We start from the raw sequence: 17,054 nt of genomic DNA on the forward strand, positions 1-17,054 counted from the left end.
AAGGGGTTCTGGGAATGGGTGGAGGTATTGGGAAGTACAAATAGGTAGTTACAGAATAGTCATGGGGATGTAAAGTACAATATAGGAAAGGGAGTAGCTGGAGAACTTATATGCATGACCCACTGACATGAACAATGGTGTAAGGTTTGCTTGAAGAAGTGGGGGGGGGGGGGGCGGGTGCTGGGTGGAGCGGGGCAAAGGGGGAAAAACTGGGACAACTGTAATAGCATAATCAATAAGTGCATTTTTTAAAAAAGAAATATGCTTCAGGTACCTCGTGTTGAAGATTGTAAGCAGATGCCAGAGCCTTGTAGCAAATAGCTTGCCTGTGTATTACTAGTAATTTAGTACATGTAGTCATATTGCATACAATTAATGAACCAACTCTGGAAAAAATGTTTTTTAATGTGACGGAATAAAAAAACCCCAAAATTGTTATCTGGAGGGTAGCCCCTGCTAGGTGAGTGTTCTAGGAACCCATCTGTATCAGTGTACCAGCTGGCGTTATTGTGAGAGGCTGCATTCAGCTTCAGTGAATTATTTTTGAAGAGTCTTTCAACATATCTACCCATTTCATGATGGGTGATTTATGAGCACACCTACCCACACTGTACTGAGTGCTGGTAGTTTTTGAGCAAAAACAGCATGACCCTATACCCCACCCTCCCTATTCACCTGATCTTGCCCCAAGCAACATTTTTTTTTGTTTCCCCAGATGAAAAAAGTACTCAAAGGGAATGTTTTGCCAATGTGAAAGAGGTGAAACAAAAAACAAAAGCAGCACTAAAAGACATCAAAATCAATGAGTTCAAAAACTGTTTTGAGCATTCGAAAAAACGTCTCAACTGATGTATTGCATCAAATGGATAGTACTTTGAAGGTGACTAAAGTTTAAACATGTAAAAATTCACAATTTTTTATAAAGAAATTCTGGGTTTTTTGGGGCCCCCCTCTTTTAAGGACTAACTATATAGTATCTGATTAATATATTTTAAAAATATTTTACTTACTTGTTTGTTTATTTTTTAGAGAGAGGGGAAGGAAGGGAGAACGAAAGAGACATCATTGTGCATGAGAAACATCAACCAGCTGTCTCTCACACACCCCCAACTGAGGACCTGGCCTGCAACCCAGGCATGTGCTCCAACCAGGAATCAAACTGGTGACCTTCCAGTTCACAGGTTGTCACTAAATCCACTAGCCACACCAGCCAGGGTGTATCTGATTAATATTAATAAAAGATTAATTATAAATGAAATAAATCAATTATTAGATATAGTTCACACAGTACACAAAATCATTTTTGCCTATTAAAAAGATTCCCTTAAGTAGCAATTCTTCAAACTTTCTGTGTAAAAACTTCTGTAATAAAATATAAATATCCTTCGATGTATTTTAATATAAAAAAATTACTTCAAAATAAAATACAAAAAGTAGTTTTCTTTTTGGAACAAGGCAGATTATTTATGTGGATGTTTGAATAAATCAATTTTATTTTAGTCATCCTTAAATAAAATGAATGTAATTTATGAATAGTTTGTCAAAACAAAAAAGGATACAGGCAAGTGCTTCAATTGCACCCTCTTGCTTGATATTGTCATCGATTGCTCCCAGCCATGGAAGAACCTTCTCCAAAAAAATACTCATTGTCTCCATGGTAGCTATTTTGCTCATGACCCCCACACAACGAGCAGCCATGTGTCTCACTGCAGTGCTGGGGTACTGAAGGCACGTATAAAGATGAGGCAAATGCTGTACCAACTAAAAACAGAAAGTTTAAGACAATCAGAATACTCATTAGGTAATCTACTATTTAAAATACACATCCAATTACCTCAAAACATTACTGTCAAAGCATCCTCAATAAAAAATTAATCCAAACTAAGGTATTATTAACTCTTTTCCAAAGGTGCAGAACTTCCCTGCTCAATACCCTCTCTTAGGTATTAGGGAACACACAATTCTTTCCAGAATTAACAGGACACAGCACATCTGAAGGTACTTGGCAAGATTCTCCTACTGAGGCCAAGAAGATGACACCATATATCACCAGCTCCTTTCAAATCTGGTAGCAGTGGCTTAGATGTAAGTACATACTTTTTATTCACTAGGTTCAGTGATCCTGATTTTGCTGTAGGCACCATACTTTGACAGGTGTATTTTCCACTTTAACTTCCTGGCTTATCATAGTGTTACAACCATAATGGCATGATACATCCCATTATTAAACATATGCTGCAGGATTAGTGTTGATGAGAGCCAGGTACCTGCACAACACACTAGCCTTACAATTCAGGTGAATGCATGTTTTTTGTGGATGGATTCTGTCTGTCCTTGTTTACTAATGAAAAATCAGCGAAATTTGACAAGTGAAAGAACGTATTTTATTACTGTCTAAACAGAAAAAGTTCACTCTTCTCTACTCTCCCCTAGATTCTTCCTTTTATATTAGCTACAGAGAACTGGATTTAAAACCCTATAAATTTCAGAGAGCTTCCTATTGCAGCTATGTGGGAAAAAATGATACATTTTCTACGGAGAAGCCAGATAATTAATTCTCTACAGTCTTCCTCCTTCTGTCCCAATTTTTTTTTAAAGAAATATTTTAATAGTCAAAAAACACAAATGAAGTGTTCTAGCTTTGCCACTGACTAGTTTCATCTTGTTCAGAAAACTTCCTTCTACCTTTACACACATCTTAGGAAGACATTTTATTATCCGTGACCTTCCTTTCTTAAATCTGTATTATTAAGATGGTATGAATGAATAGGGTCACAGCTTTCATTCCTGTTTATAACCGGCATCTGTGTCTTCAAGAGACCTGTCCTTACTGCCCTGTATTCAAAGATCCCAGAGTGGATTTTCTATCATTTATACACTCAACTCTGCCTGGAATCCCAGAAAAGTTGTGCTGTCAGTAAGGAAGGAATCTAGATATACCCTACAAAATAAAATGCAATTGCTAGGGATGACATCAAAGTTGCATTTTTCAAGCTATAAGACTTTTATATAAAACCACTTGTTTTAATAGAAAAAACTACACTTTGCATTAGTTAATTACCAAAGGATGAAGCTCAGAATCCATTGACGCTGCTGCTGTTTCAAAAACTTGCAGAGAATTCACCAATTCTTGGGCAGGGCCATCTCCTTTTTCCAGGAGAGACTTTCCATCTATTAAAATATATTGATTTAAAGTGCATATCACTTTGCAAGTAAGTTTTCAAAATCTAGAGCCCACAAAAAAATGTAGTACCTTCCCAACTATCACGGAACAGTCTATTTTGCTTTTTTAGTGTGAAAATGCTATGCCTTTAATTTAAATGCTGAGGTATACTTAAAGCAACTAAAAAAGTTCAACATAATGATCATTTTTAAATGTATTTCTAAATATGTAATAGAAAAAATTTAAAAAAGACAAAATGAAAATAAATGCTTTTACTAACCTTCCATTTTAAAACTTATCAGCAAGTCTGAGATAAACAGGTATAAGCACTTTTTATTTCATAATGTGTATGTAATATACACTGTGATATTTGTTAAAAACCCAACTGAAAAAAACATGTACACACCAAAATTACTTATGTCGATTGTATTTCTCAATGGACCAACCATAGCATCCCAGAGATGTGGTAACTTCACTGCCATTTCACCACCAAAATGCTTCACTATAGTTGTCAAGGCAAATTCAGCTCCTCTCCGCTGTACCAGGTAAGGTTTCTGGGCCTAAAATTAAATGTTGTTGAAAAAAGAATTTCAGAAAAAAGTATAATGCATATGAAATTTTATGAAGAGACTATAAAAGTAACCATCTAAGAATTCAGTGTTACTTACCTGAATATATTTCTCACAATTATATATATTTCTCAGTAATTAAATTCACAGTGGCATAAATTTCAAACTAGATTTTTTATGTCCAAAATCAAATACTGCTTTGGGTTGGGAATAAAGAATAGAAGAATATGTGCTGTTTCTAGAGATAATCCTATGTGATCTGTTTTATTTTTTTTCTCCCTACCCCAAAGAAACTTATCCACTAGAGAGAAAATTATGAGATAAAATGATCTGCCCTTATTGATACTTGCTTAAGGGAGAGAATAAGAGCATCTGTTTAATCTAGGTAAGATTAATAACCTCTATCTAGCAATAATTTTACTATAATTAAACACAAAAAACTGTTTACCCAGAAAGATACATATTTTACAAATTATTTTCAAGTGGAAGAACTATGCAAACCATACAGGTATAAGTATAAAAACCACAGTAAATTTTTTACTTAAATTATTATAGGAAGAAGAATATAATTAGTGAAAAAGCCTTCATTCGTAGAATATTTTAAAAGAAATATAGATAATAAGGTAAGTTTTAATTTTAAAAACTTAAAATAGGCCTATATTTTATAGAAATATATTAAACATATATCTTTTAGCATTGACAGTTTACTGCTGAACTCAGATAGGGAGTTCAGCAGTAAACTCCTGGATTACTCAGGAGTTATAGAACTCAGGTTCCTATATCTTGCAGCCAAAAGAGCTCTACAGCATTCATTCCATTGTTAGTAACGTTACTGTAGTATTTTTAAAAACCACTTTTATCGTCTTTAAAGAATATTTACTGTAGAATAAGTAGACCGATGAAATAGACTAGAAAGCCCAAATAGATCTTCATATTGTATATACTAAAGCATAATATGTAACAGAGATACCACTATGAATCAGTGAGGAAAGGATTCAATAGTGGGATAACTGGCTATTCATAGGGGAGAATAAATTTAGGTCCCTACCTCACAACACACATTTAATAAATTCCAGGTTGACTAAAAGGTGGATAGGCAACAATTCTTTGTCATTTAAAAACTTATGCTCTGAGTATCAAGAATAATTCCTGGCACTGAGAGTACTGAGAAAAATCAGCTTTCATTGTTATTTAACATCTCCAGTCAGTGCTCTAGGAGTGAATTAGTTTATACTATGAATGACTTATGTACCAAGAAGGTTTCTTGCCTAGGGAGATAATAATCAAAGTTAAGCTGATAAAAATTTCAGGCATGAGAAATTTGAAGAAGTTTGAAGTTTTTCTTGATTATATTGTTAGAGTACTCCAAAATGTTTTAATCCCAGTTTTTTCACTTAAAAAGTATAAAAATACAATTCTAAAAGTTCCTATGACAATTAACAATTTAGCTCTCAATCTGAAAGACACTTGTTTAAAAACCAGAGTATTCAGCCCAACTGGTGAGGCTCAGTTGGGGGTGGCACTCCACAAGGCTAAAGGTCACTGGTTTGATGCCTGGTCAGGGCACATGCCTGGGTTGTCGGTTCAGTCCCTGGTTGGAGCACTTTTGAGAGGCAACGGATCAATGTTTCTCCCCCTCTCTTTCTCTCTTTCCTTCCCCTCTCTCTAAAAATAAATAAAGTCTTAAAAAAAAAAAAAAAACCCCAACAGAGTATTCAAAGAAAAAACGATTTACCTCATCAAGTTCTACAAGGACATTTCCACTACTTCCTGCAGGAAGATCTGCTATTTGAGCTTTCACTGCTTTGGGGGTAGGACCTCGTCTACTTGTGATAGCAAAGGCAGCTTTCTGATGTCTGTAGAGTGTGATTATACCTCTGTGTTTGGTGACAGTGTGGTGCATTCCATCTTTTTCAGAGTTGGATCCTAATAAGGAAAAAAGTTAAATAAACTTCTAAGCATAATACATGTGACCAAATGTTTCCTGCTCAAAAAAACAAACAACGTATTTTAAATCTATGTCTTTGAAGCCTCAATTTTTATGGGTCAAGAACATCATCTATAGATAATGAAATGGTAAAATTGTCAGTAATTTAGAACATTAAATGTTTTAATATTGCATAAGTTCATACTCAATACAAAGTTGTAGGATCATGCAGTAAGAGCTATCATATGAGAATAATTGTGCTGTCAACTGTATTTTTAAAAATGACTGTTCCTAGGTATAAAAATAAACAGTAAAAAAACACTGCAAGCAAGTTCTCTATAAGAAATACCCATAGTTATCATGAATTCAGAAAACATTGACCCTGCACAATATTGCTGCCTCTTAAGACATTGAGGTTTGGGGTGGGGACTAGAATCACCCTATCCTTTTTTACAATGTTGATATTCAAGATGTCCACCACGTTCCTCTTCCAATTCACTCAAAATATTTTCAACACGTATATTGTGCCAAAGTTGTAAGTTCATTTTCTTTTGAATGCAATAAACAAATCATATAGGACTAAGGGGTGTAAAGAAACACTGGCCTTTGAGACTAGCCTAGAGAGAGCAGTTCTTGTTTTTCACATAAATCCTCCAGATGAAAACAGAAAATTCGGATAAGGGTTACTTGCTAAACGTAACAGAATTCACTTATTTCATAAACATATAACAAATCAGAGAAACCAGAGTTTTACAGGAAGAACTTTCATTTAACTTTTGATACTATTAAGTTTTCTACCCCGGTTCACAGTAAACCTTATAATGATGATCTTGAAATGGAAGGTAAGGGTTAACACTTGTCTCAGATTTTAGTCATCTTATATTATATATTGGGCCTTTTATGAATAGCTGGTTTGAGTTTAGAGAGTTGTGATTTGATTAGCAGTACGTGCAAATTCTCTCAAATTGGTGAAAAACTCTAACATAAATGGGATGTGTGCTTAAATTATACCTATAAGTAAATGAAAACATATTTAAATGGTTAATTCCTTCTCTACCCCAAATGAAGGTTTAGATATATACCTTTGGAATTTTCCTGGCCACTTTGTGTTGGTACCGGACATGTGACACAAGGAGTTAGATAGGGGTCCACACAAAGCGAGCTACAAAGGTTTTTAATAATTTTTGAATTGGGACAGGGTGTCCTCGTTGTGCACTGCTGGAGTAGTCTGGCTATGGACTGAGCCGCATAGTTTTGCACTAGTGTATTTTCTTCCTTTTTAATTGTCTCCATTAAAGGTTTTATGACAGGATTTAGTTTCTCTGGAAGCTGCTGCAAGCTCACAACTGCACATGCAGCAAAAGTATGCACTCTCAACTGCAACACTTGCCACTCCTGGTTGGTCTCTGTAATTGTCATTTGGACCTGCTGTCGTTTACTATCTAACTGCTGTGACACTTGAAGGTTTAATTCGAAAGATGATGTGACTTCATTAAACACAGTAGTGACCTATTAAAAAAAGAAAATAAAATCATTAATGACATCAACCCCAAAGTGGCTCATAAACTCCTTAAGGGCACACGGCAAGCTTTCTATTTCAATTTTAAGTTTCTCAATATCTAGTATTATTTTAGTATTCCATAAACTAAATAAATTTCTGTAAGTCCCAACTACACTTTATTTTAATCTGACTTAAAATTAGCATTATATTCTTAAAGTCACTGTCTCTTGAGAAAAAAATTATCTATCCCTTGAATATATCTAATAAATTTGAGAGAAAATCACACTCAACACCCCCCACAGTACTTCAGTCAAATAAGAAAGCTGTAAGCAAATATAAACTAACTGTTAATTAAGGAATAGCAAAACCCACAAACTTCCTCTTAGGGAAAAAATATTCTTCTCAACTCAAAAACTTTTAGGGTAGCTGTTTGCTAACTGGCTAAGTATTGCTAACTGGATTATTTTCATTATTTCTTTGGTTTACCCAAATAATGGGGTGGGGGGAGGGTGGGGAGAGAATGGTACAATCATCATTTAGTTCTTTAATTATCAAGAACTGCCTAAAGCTGTAAGACTGTGGCATCAGACCACTTCATAAACCCCATTTAAAAGACTGTTTTTAACAATATTATTCACATATAATTTACATACAACACATCCATTTAAAGTATACAATTCAATGGTTTTGATTATATGCAGAGTTGTGTAACCACTGCCACAATTTTAGAACATTTTCATCATTGACAATATAAAACTCATACCTATTAGCAATCATTCCTCATTTTCTCTCAGTCCTATGTAACCATTTATCCACTTTCTATCTTTACAGATTTGCCCATTCTGGACATCTCATATGAATGAACTAATACAACATGTAATCTATACTGACTAATTTCTTTTATTTAGTATAATGCTTTCATGATTCACAAATGTTGTAGCATGTATGAGTATTTCATTCCCTTCTTTGCCAACTAATATACCGAGATATGGATATACTACATTGTATTTATCCATCCATTAGTTCATGAACATTTGAGTTGCTCCCAACTTTTAGCCATTATGAATAATATTGCTATGAATATTTATGAACATATTTTTGTGTGAGCATGCTTTTTAATTACATGTAAAGATTGGGTAATGGCTTATGTAACAAAAATAGTCCCTTATTTGATAGGTAACTATAATCACAAAGAGGTTCCATAAATAGATCCAGTCTGCTCAATATGGGTCAGAAAAACCTGTAACATTGAAGAATCTAACTTTTTTAATGGAGAACCTAATTTTTCATACTTAGAAATGATTAATTCCATTATGGACAAGACTGATAATGCTGGCCTCTTTATTATGAAAAACAAAATAGGCACACAAATGAGACCTTCTTTTATCATTATAAAATACCGAAGACTTAAAATTGAGCTATATCTGCTTGATCTTGTCAATCTGTTCACTGGAAAGGAACATGACCACATGCCACTGTCTGTTTTATTTATTTGAGGTCTGTATAAAACTTATTTGAAACAGGGTTTCACTGCTAGAAGTTTGAAAACACTGTCATAAATACATTATGTTTCTGTCTAGGCAACTGAGGAAAAGTTTTCCAATTACCCCAAATTCACTGGCATTCATTCAGTATTTATTGAGTAATACTAAAAGATGTCTTCATACATTCAAAAAATGCACAGACTAATGTGAGAGATAGATATACAAAAAAACACCTAAGATGACATAAAATATAACCGAGGTAACTGTAAGTTGCTGTGGGTGCACGAGTTGCATAATTCTTCTTAGGTGACGAGATTAGTGGAGGCTTGCCAGGAGGTTAATACCTGTGCTGGATTTTTAAAGGAGAGTTGTAGGGACATCTTGGCAAATAGTGAGTTAGGGAGCGGAAAGAGGGACATTTGTCTAAGGAACTGAAAACAGCTTATGTCCTGAGCACAGGGCACAGATGGAGGAATGTCAAAAGATGAACTTGGCATGAGCATAGAGGGTTGAGGTAGGGAACTCCTGGCAAAGGAACTAGGAGCTCAAGCAAAGCAGCGAGAATGAGTGAGACTCAGAAAGCGAGTGTGGTATATTTTTCTTCAAGAGGAAAGCTAACTAAGTTTAAGTAGAGGATGCCTAAGGTTTGCAACTTTTTATAAAACTAATAAGCACCTATTCTACTACCGTGCAATTCTACTGTGTTTTTACCCTAGAATTATGAAAATATACTATGTACAAAAACTTATACAAGAGTTTATAGCAGCTCTGTTCATAATAGCCAAAAACTTGGAACAGCCGAAGTGTTCAATAGAAGGGCTTAAACTAATTGTGGTATATTTATACAATGAAATAAAACTTGGTAATAAAAAAAAAAGAATTACTGATACATATAACATGGATGATTTTTCAAAACATCATGTGAAAAAAATCCTTATACCAATCAGCAGAGATTATATGATTCCATTTATATGAAATTCTAAAGCAGGCAAAAGTAAACCTATGGTGGCAAAAAAATCTTAACAATGGTTACTTGAGAGCAGGGAGAGGCAGGGATGATGGGGAAGTGGTGATGATACTGACTGTATGTTTGAACATTTTCATTGTAAGTTGTAAGGGGGAAGGAGAAATACTCAGGAACTTATAAAAGCAGTTTTTTCCTATACTCTGCCAGTCTTAAGCAAGACAGAGGAATAACAAAAAATATAACAGCTGTTCTTATAAAAGTATATTGGCTTGCCAGAATCTGAGATTTAAAAAAAAAATCCTTCCCTATCCCCTTACTTCAAGAAAAGTCAATACAATGAAATAACTTTCTAAAGGGATGGCAGGAAACCTAGCCTCAGACAGAGTCAACAAATTAGTGCTTTGTGGTAAACATGACATGACAAGCTTCTAATCTTTATTTCATGCTCTATCTAAAATTAAGAAAGTTACTTCTTTACTCACCAGGTCATTAGCTTGATCTATTGTAAAAACATTGTTGTTTACTCTACTACCAACTTCAATATGTGCATCAGCTAATGATGAAATAAGCTGTTTACACTCATTCTGCATTCGTGTGAATGGGACGGCAATTTCATCGTAATATAAATGTTCTGAAAGGATATCAAGTAAACGTGGCTGCACAGCTAGCGTAACAGCTTTACACTCCTAAAATATAACAGACAACAAACATTTAGAGCAAATAAACATAATTCTAGAGATGCATAAATCTTTAGTTGAAAACTACCAAGTTCTAAATTCCTACTGATATTGAACCTATGTTCTGTTATCTCCTATAACAACAGTTAGTTGCACAGAAAAAAGGTATCACAACCAAACTACTCTAAAATTTTAATATGAATGACTACAGAACATGCACATGGAACTATTAAAATTCCATTACATTCTCCAACTAATTACTGTTATTTTACTCTAAATGTATTCCAAGTTTACATATATATATAGCAGATTTAAAATTACATAACTTTAAAATAAATCAGTCATATAAGAACACTTAGCATGCACTAAAAATGTTATTTAAAAACTCGATATTAGATTTCTTAACAGTTGAACCCATAGTTTCACATGCTATACTGTAGAAATGGATATATAATTTAAAAGCTACTTACCTGCCCCCAAATTTAACTAACCCTTCCCACTCTCTCTGGTTGTTGCCTGTCCCAACCAGAGGGGGAATGGCCTCAGTGATGAGCCATGAGGGGTTCTGTGGGATCTGGGTGATCAGCCTGGGCTTCACAGAGTAAGTCCAGAGAAGCTCTGTGAGGGTCCAGAAACCGAACTGTCAACACTTGCTGCTGAGTCTGAGAGGCACAAAAACACAGCATCACTGCCTCTCCAGCACACCGAGTCCTGACTAAAAACAGATGAGCCTTGCTTCTTTTCAGAAGCAAAGCTGGGGTCTCAGTTGCAATAGAGCACAGCTCAATTACTTTTAGACACAACTTTGACAAACTGCTAAGAGGCAGTAACAAGCAACTCTCACAGCAAGTGCAGACAGTTAAATTTCCAGAATTCCAGCCAATGGAATAAACAAAGCCAGCAGGAAGTTTCTTTAATTTACAGAAGCAAGTCTTAACACAAAATCATACATCTTACTAGAAGTTAAAGGCGGTGCAAGGGCATGGATTATTTGGAAACATAAAGATTTTGCCTTAAATGTGAAGATTCTTCCTTCTGTGACCAAAAATTCTGCCCTTGCTAGACTACTCATATAAGTGGATGTCTAGTATTCAAAGCCTCTTTTGTAGTTTGCAGTGATATCTGAGAGAAATATAAAGGAATGAATGACCAATAGTTTATGGACTACTTCCATGCAAACATGTTTTTTTAGGAAGGACATTTCTTAACAGATTGTAGGATCAAGAGCAAATACTAAGTATAGGCATAACCAGTAAGTCTAAGGTTTATGAGACAGGGGCTCTAAGAAAAAAGCCCAGGGTTAAAGGCAAATAAGAGGAACAATGTTTCAATATAATCTGGGATACTTTACTATAACTGTTGGATTTTTATGGAAAGAAAATATTAGCTTTTCTGTTTATAAAATATAATAAAAACAATCCTAACAGCTAATGAAAATTGGTTTTACTTAATATGACTTCATTACTTTTGGGGTAAAATCTTACCATTTGTAAAGCAGCCCATTCACAGATTACCAAAGCAACACTGATTCTCTGTAAGGCAGATTTGGAGTTCAAATGGAAGAGTAGTAACTGGCCGAGGGATTCAGCTGGTTTAATTTCTTGGGTTACGACATTTACACTTGGATCACAAATACAGCAACAAAGTGCTCCTAACAACCTAAAATGGAGGGAAAAAAAAAGAAGATACTATAGAAGTTACCAGAGGTACAGTTACTCCTACTGAAGCTATAACTTGTCTCAAGAAGATATAACTCTGATCTTCGTATAAATATATAAACCCTATTTAATACTTCCAAAAATTAGAAGTTTTTTTACACGTTTTTTTTACTTTGTAACTAGTGTGATGAGGAAGAACTGATAGACACATTAGAGGCATCTGTGGGTTAAGAGACTTGAATTTATGTACACTCACTTGGCTGCCATCATTCTGGCTCGCATAACCACAAAATCCCTGGTGGCGGGGTCTTCCATGATGGTGTCTGCACCTGCAATGTACTCCTGCAGTACTTCTTTACTCTGGCTTTGTCCTTGACGTATCTTACCACCCGTTTTCTCCTAGAGGAAATGAGAAAAAACAAACAAACAAAAAAACCCCAAAATACAATAATTAAAGATTAATCATTAAAGTTTAATAAATAGCAACATCAAAAATATTCTCATTAAAATACAGTTCTTTTCACATTTTAATAGATAAAAATTACTATGCATTTTGTCAAAATCCTAATAAAATACTCGTTCCTTAAGTTAAATAAAATCACACTTATAATAAAATACAGACTTCACACATGTTTACCATATTAATAATTATGAACTGAACATACAAATATAGTATGTTCTACTTCACTTACCTTGGTTCTAGCCTTTACTTCCAGCAACATATTTAAATCAATAGGTAAATGTGAAGGCTGCATCATTAAGCAAAGCCATGCACCCATCCATGGACAAGCAGCTGCTACTACATACTGAACTGAAGCCTTGCTCAACAATTCCATCCAAACCTACAGAGTGAAAGGGGAACATGAAAGTGAAATTTTTCTAGTAAGGACTAATAAAGCCTAACTTATTTTTAGGGATATTGAATTGAAAAAATTAATTCAGAAATAGCACACAGATTAATTTTAAAATCCAATATAGAGGTCTATTTTTAAAATACTGGGGTTTTTTTGGTAGATCTGTATACTAAAATGTAATAAAAGAGAAAGTTAAAAAGAAAAGGAATACAAAGAATTTTCTTCAGTATTTTACGAATGTCATTTAAAAGATACCCATAAAAATAACTGAGTTGTCAAAATCTCAGTAAGTCACTAAAATCCTTTGTATATATCATAAAGCTCAATACTAACACAGTCCTATATTCAACTCTCACTTCAAGATATAAGAGTTCCTGATAAATATCCTCTGCTAACTTTAAAGCTTATAATATCCTAGTATAAATTAAGAACTGATTCATGATCTTACTCAATAAGGTCTCTTACTCGACGCCTAACATTAAGTGGGTTAGGTCTGGTATAAAATAACAGTGGTAGAAATACCACCACTGTTAATTCAAGGCTATTATCAATAAGCCACCTCAGAGGCCAGTAATTCAAGACTAACTTAATAGGTTTTAAAGGTACAACAGTGCCATTTTCCCCCATAAATATTATTAAATATATCACATGGTTCCTCTTTAAAGATTTCAACACATATAACCAATCTTGCTAATAAGTAAGGCAAAGAAGCACAAGACTAAACTATGATAATCAGACTCTACATATTACCAACAAATCCCAAAAGATACTTGACAGATCAATAAGCATTCTGATAAACAGCAAGATGAGTGATAGGAAAAGCAGTCTTTCTTCCATTTTATTTTCTGTGTTGAGGCTGTCAGAAAGTACTTAAAACACTTGCACAGACGGCCGCATAAGAGAAAGACGCATAGTGCATCAGGACTTAAGCTACTATATTGCGTAAAAGCCTATTATCCTTGTCTCACATTGCAGGTCTCCAGACTTTTCAGATCTCTTAGATGATTTCTAATTTCTTAAAAATCCCTGACCAACTACAGTATAGCAATTATAAAAAAATTTTAAAACCACCAAGTTACTGGAAAAAGTAATCCAGATATATTCACTGTATACCTTGTGAATGAGGTCCAGAATTTCCTGGCTGCTTTCTAAAACACAAAACTGAAATATGTGTCGCAGCATATCAGGCAGTATAGGTATAAGCCAAGATGAAGAGTTCTGAAAACAAAAACAGAATCAAAGCTACAGCACATAATTCACAGGTATTAGCTTATTTGAAGAGTTGTAAGATAATCCCAAAGTATTACCATGGAAAGACTATATAGCTTTATGAAAAAGGTTCAACTAGTGATAAATTCTGACAAGACTTTAGAACAAGGGTACCATATTTATTATTCCAGTGGTTGGGAGAAACTGAATGGCATATAATTACTGGGAAGCTGGAGAAAGTCTGATTATGATCAACAACACTCAATTTTACTAATATGTCAAAATCGTCCTTCCCATGGGAGCAAGCTCTAACCAGCAACATCTCTTGGTTACATTATATATTACTGCTTTGTCGGGGAAATTGGAAAGATGATCAGATTACTGCTGCTGTGCTGGATGACCAGAATTTAAATTCTATTGTGCTTACCAGTAATCCAAATAACAAATTATAAGAGATACCCAACCTAGAAAACTGTACTTTGAGTTCAGTACAAAATTAAAGCAAATGTTCTTAATCTATTTTGGGTCAGGGGCCCTTTGAAAATCTGATGAAAACTATGCACACTCCTTTCTTAGAAAAACACACTCACATTTTCATACATATTTAGGTATAACATTTGCTTCCATTTTCAGAGGGTTCAGGGATCCCCTTAAGCCTGGTTTAGTACCTCAACCTAAGGAATTTCTCAACAATTCAAAAGCCCAGCCAAATTAAGCAGTCAAATAGTGCTCAACCAAATATCTACTGTGTACCCAGGATTCTGAGAAAGGAATCTCACATGTTGTCTATTGCTGTTCAAAAAATTACAAGCTCACTGAGTAAGACTAACCAACTGAAAAATTCTAGTAACTAATTCACAATACCTATCACTACATGCTACCATATTTTTTAAGCAAAAAATATGTTGTCTGGAAGAAACTGAAGAGAAATTTGAAAATCTCAACTGAAATTCCAGAAAGCTAGAAGTTCTAGGGATAATGCATAACTTAGAAAGTTGCCTATAATTTTCTAACCAAAGGAAAATTAATGAATGACAAAGATAGAGCCAAGATTATATGTTCTCAAAATAGTTTGAAAGATGTTTAAAACCGACAACAGAATCATCAGCTGGGAGAGCCCACTCACTGATTTGGTATGTCTAAAGTACTTTTCATTGATAGAGAAAGGGAAGCTGAGACGTTTTCTTTCTTTTCTCATCAGACAGAACTAGGGACAACTGTAAAAGAATTAGGAAAGCTGTAACAGCAACAAGCAAATAATTTAATGTTACTCTTCTATAATCTTCTCATTTATAATTTTCCCCTATTATATTTACCAACTTAAAAAAATTTGATTGATTGGTTCAGAGAGAGAGAGAGAGAGAGATTGATTGATTTGTGGTTCCAGTTATTTATGTATTCATTGGTTGCTTCTTTTATGTGCCCTGATGGGAGATTGAACCCGTGACCTTGGTATATAAGGATGATGCCTTAACCAAGTGAGTTACCCAGCCAGGACAATATCAACTTTTTTTAACCCACCCTCCAACCCCATTACTGGAAAATGCAAACAGATGCTTGTACATTCCAAAGATGTATCTACAGAGGATTAGTGTTTCTTTTATATTTATAAACAATACATGTGATAAAAACTATAGTAGTCTTCTCAGGCTACAGGCTTAGTTACTATAGTAAATTCTACTTTATAGTTCTAAAAACAACCAGGGAGAAGAAAGTATGAATAGTTAGAGAACAGGGATGGGGGAGAGGAGTTTAGAGTAGAGAAACTATTCTGTATGATACAATAATGAAAAGATGTCATTATACACTTGTCAAAACCCACAAAATGAATGTACAACAACAAGAGTGAAACTTAATGTAAACTATGGACTTTGATAATGATGTGTCAATGTTGGCTCACTGACTGTAATAAATGTAGCACTCTGGTGTGGGATGTTAATGGTGGGAGAAGCCTTGTTTGGAGTGGGGAAGGAGGTATATGCTGTGAACCTAAAACTGCTCTAAAAATTAAACTCAATAAATAAAGAAGAAAATAAAATTTAAAAAAATTAAAGAGAAAACAAAAATGAAAACGCAACCAAATTTTTTTAAAAACCCACTCCAGAATATACGGAACATCATCATCACAGTAATTAGTATTTGAAAAAAATATAGATTCTCCAGTAGCACAGCATAAAGTCTGCTTAGTTGAAATTACAAGATAAGGCTGGGAAAACATCTGTAGGCCAAATTCAATTTACCTGAACAATTGTGCAAGTACCTCCTTTTAGATATGGTTGCAAAAAGTAACATGCCTTTAGCTCAAAGTAGCTCTACCCAATAAACAGAAACAAACACAGGCAGTCTGCCAAATCGAGGAGACAAAGAAATATGGCCCAAATGAAAAACAGAACAAAACCCCAGAAAAGAACTAAGCAAAACAGAGAGAGCCGACCTATCAGATGCAGAGTTCAAAACACTGGTGATAAGGATGTTCAGAGAACTCACTGAGTACGGCAAAAGCATAAGGGAAGAAATGAAGGCTACTCTAAAAGAAATAAAGAAAAATCCACAGGGACTCAACAGTGAAGGGAAGGAGGCCGGGGCTCAAATCAACAATTTGGAACATAAGGAAGAAATAAACAACCAACCAGAACAAAATGAAGAGACAAGAATTCAAAAAAAAAAAAAAAAAAAAAAAAAAAAGGAGAGAATAAGACAACTCTGGGACTTCTCCAAAAGTGCCAACATCTGAATCATAGGGATGCCAGAAGAACAGAGGAAGAGCAAGAAATTGAAAACTCACTTGAAAAGATAATGAAAGAAAACTTCCCTGTATGGTAAAGGAAAGAGACATACAAGACCAGGAAGCATAGAGAGTGCCAAATGAGTTGGACCCAAAGAGGAAGACACATCATAATTAAAATGCCAAAGGTTAAAGATAAAGAGAGAATCTTAAAAGCAGCAAGAGAAAAGCAGAGAGTTACCTACAAAGAAGTTCCCATAAGACTATCAGCTGATTTCTCAACAGAAACTTTGCAGGCAAGAAGGGACTGGCAAGAAGTA

The 17,054-nt window shown here is 34.6% G+C and overlaps 1 protein-coding gene across 2 annotated transcripts in view; it reads right to left on the reverse strand.

Moving 5' to 3' along the window:
* The window catches only part of BTAF1 (B-TFIID TATA-box binding protein associated factor 1), a 94,159-nt gene that overhangs the window by 28,337 nt on the left and 48,768 nt on the right, over positions 1-17,054 (reverse strand). For both annotated transcript variants that reach the window (XM_024563478.3, XM_045197740.2), the window contains 10 exons: positions 13,914-14,018; positions 12,639-12,788; positions 12,203-12,345; positions 11,773-11,947; positions 10,094-10,297; positions 6,742-7,168; positions 5,468-5,658; positions 3,570-3,723; positions 3,062-3,171; positions 1,560-1,761 (listed from right to left, as the gene is read on the reverse strand). In XM_024563478.3, coding sequence (XP_024419246.1) covers positions 1,560-1,761; positions 3,062-3,171; positions 3,570-3,723; positions 5,468-5,658; positions 6,742-7,168; positions 10,094-10,297; positions 11,773-11,947; positions 12,203-12,345; positions 12,639-12,788; positions 13,914-14,018 — 1,861 coding nt within the window. The remainder of the gene's footprint in view (positions 1-1,559; positions 1,762-3,061; positions 3,172-3,569; positions 3,724-5,467; positions 5,659-6,741; positions 7,169-10,093; positions 10,298-11,772; positions 11,948-12,202; positions 12,346-12,638; positions 12,789-13,913; positions 14,019-17,054) is intronic.

This window comes from Desmodus rotundus, chromosome 4 (genome assembly GCF_022682495.2).
Source record: "Desmodus rotundus isolate HL8 chromosome 4, HLdesRot8A.1, whole genome shotgun sequence".
Lineage (NCBI taxonomy): Eukaryota > Metazoa > Chordata > Mammalia > Chiroptera > Phyllostomidae > Desmodus > Desmodus rotundus.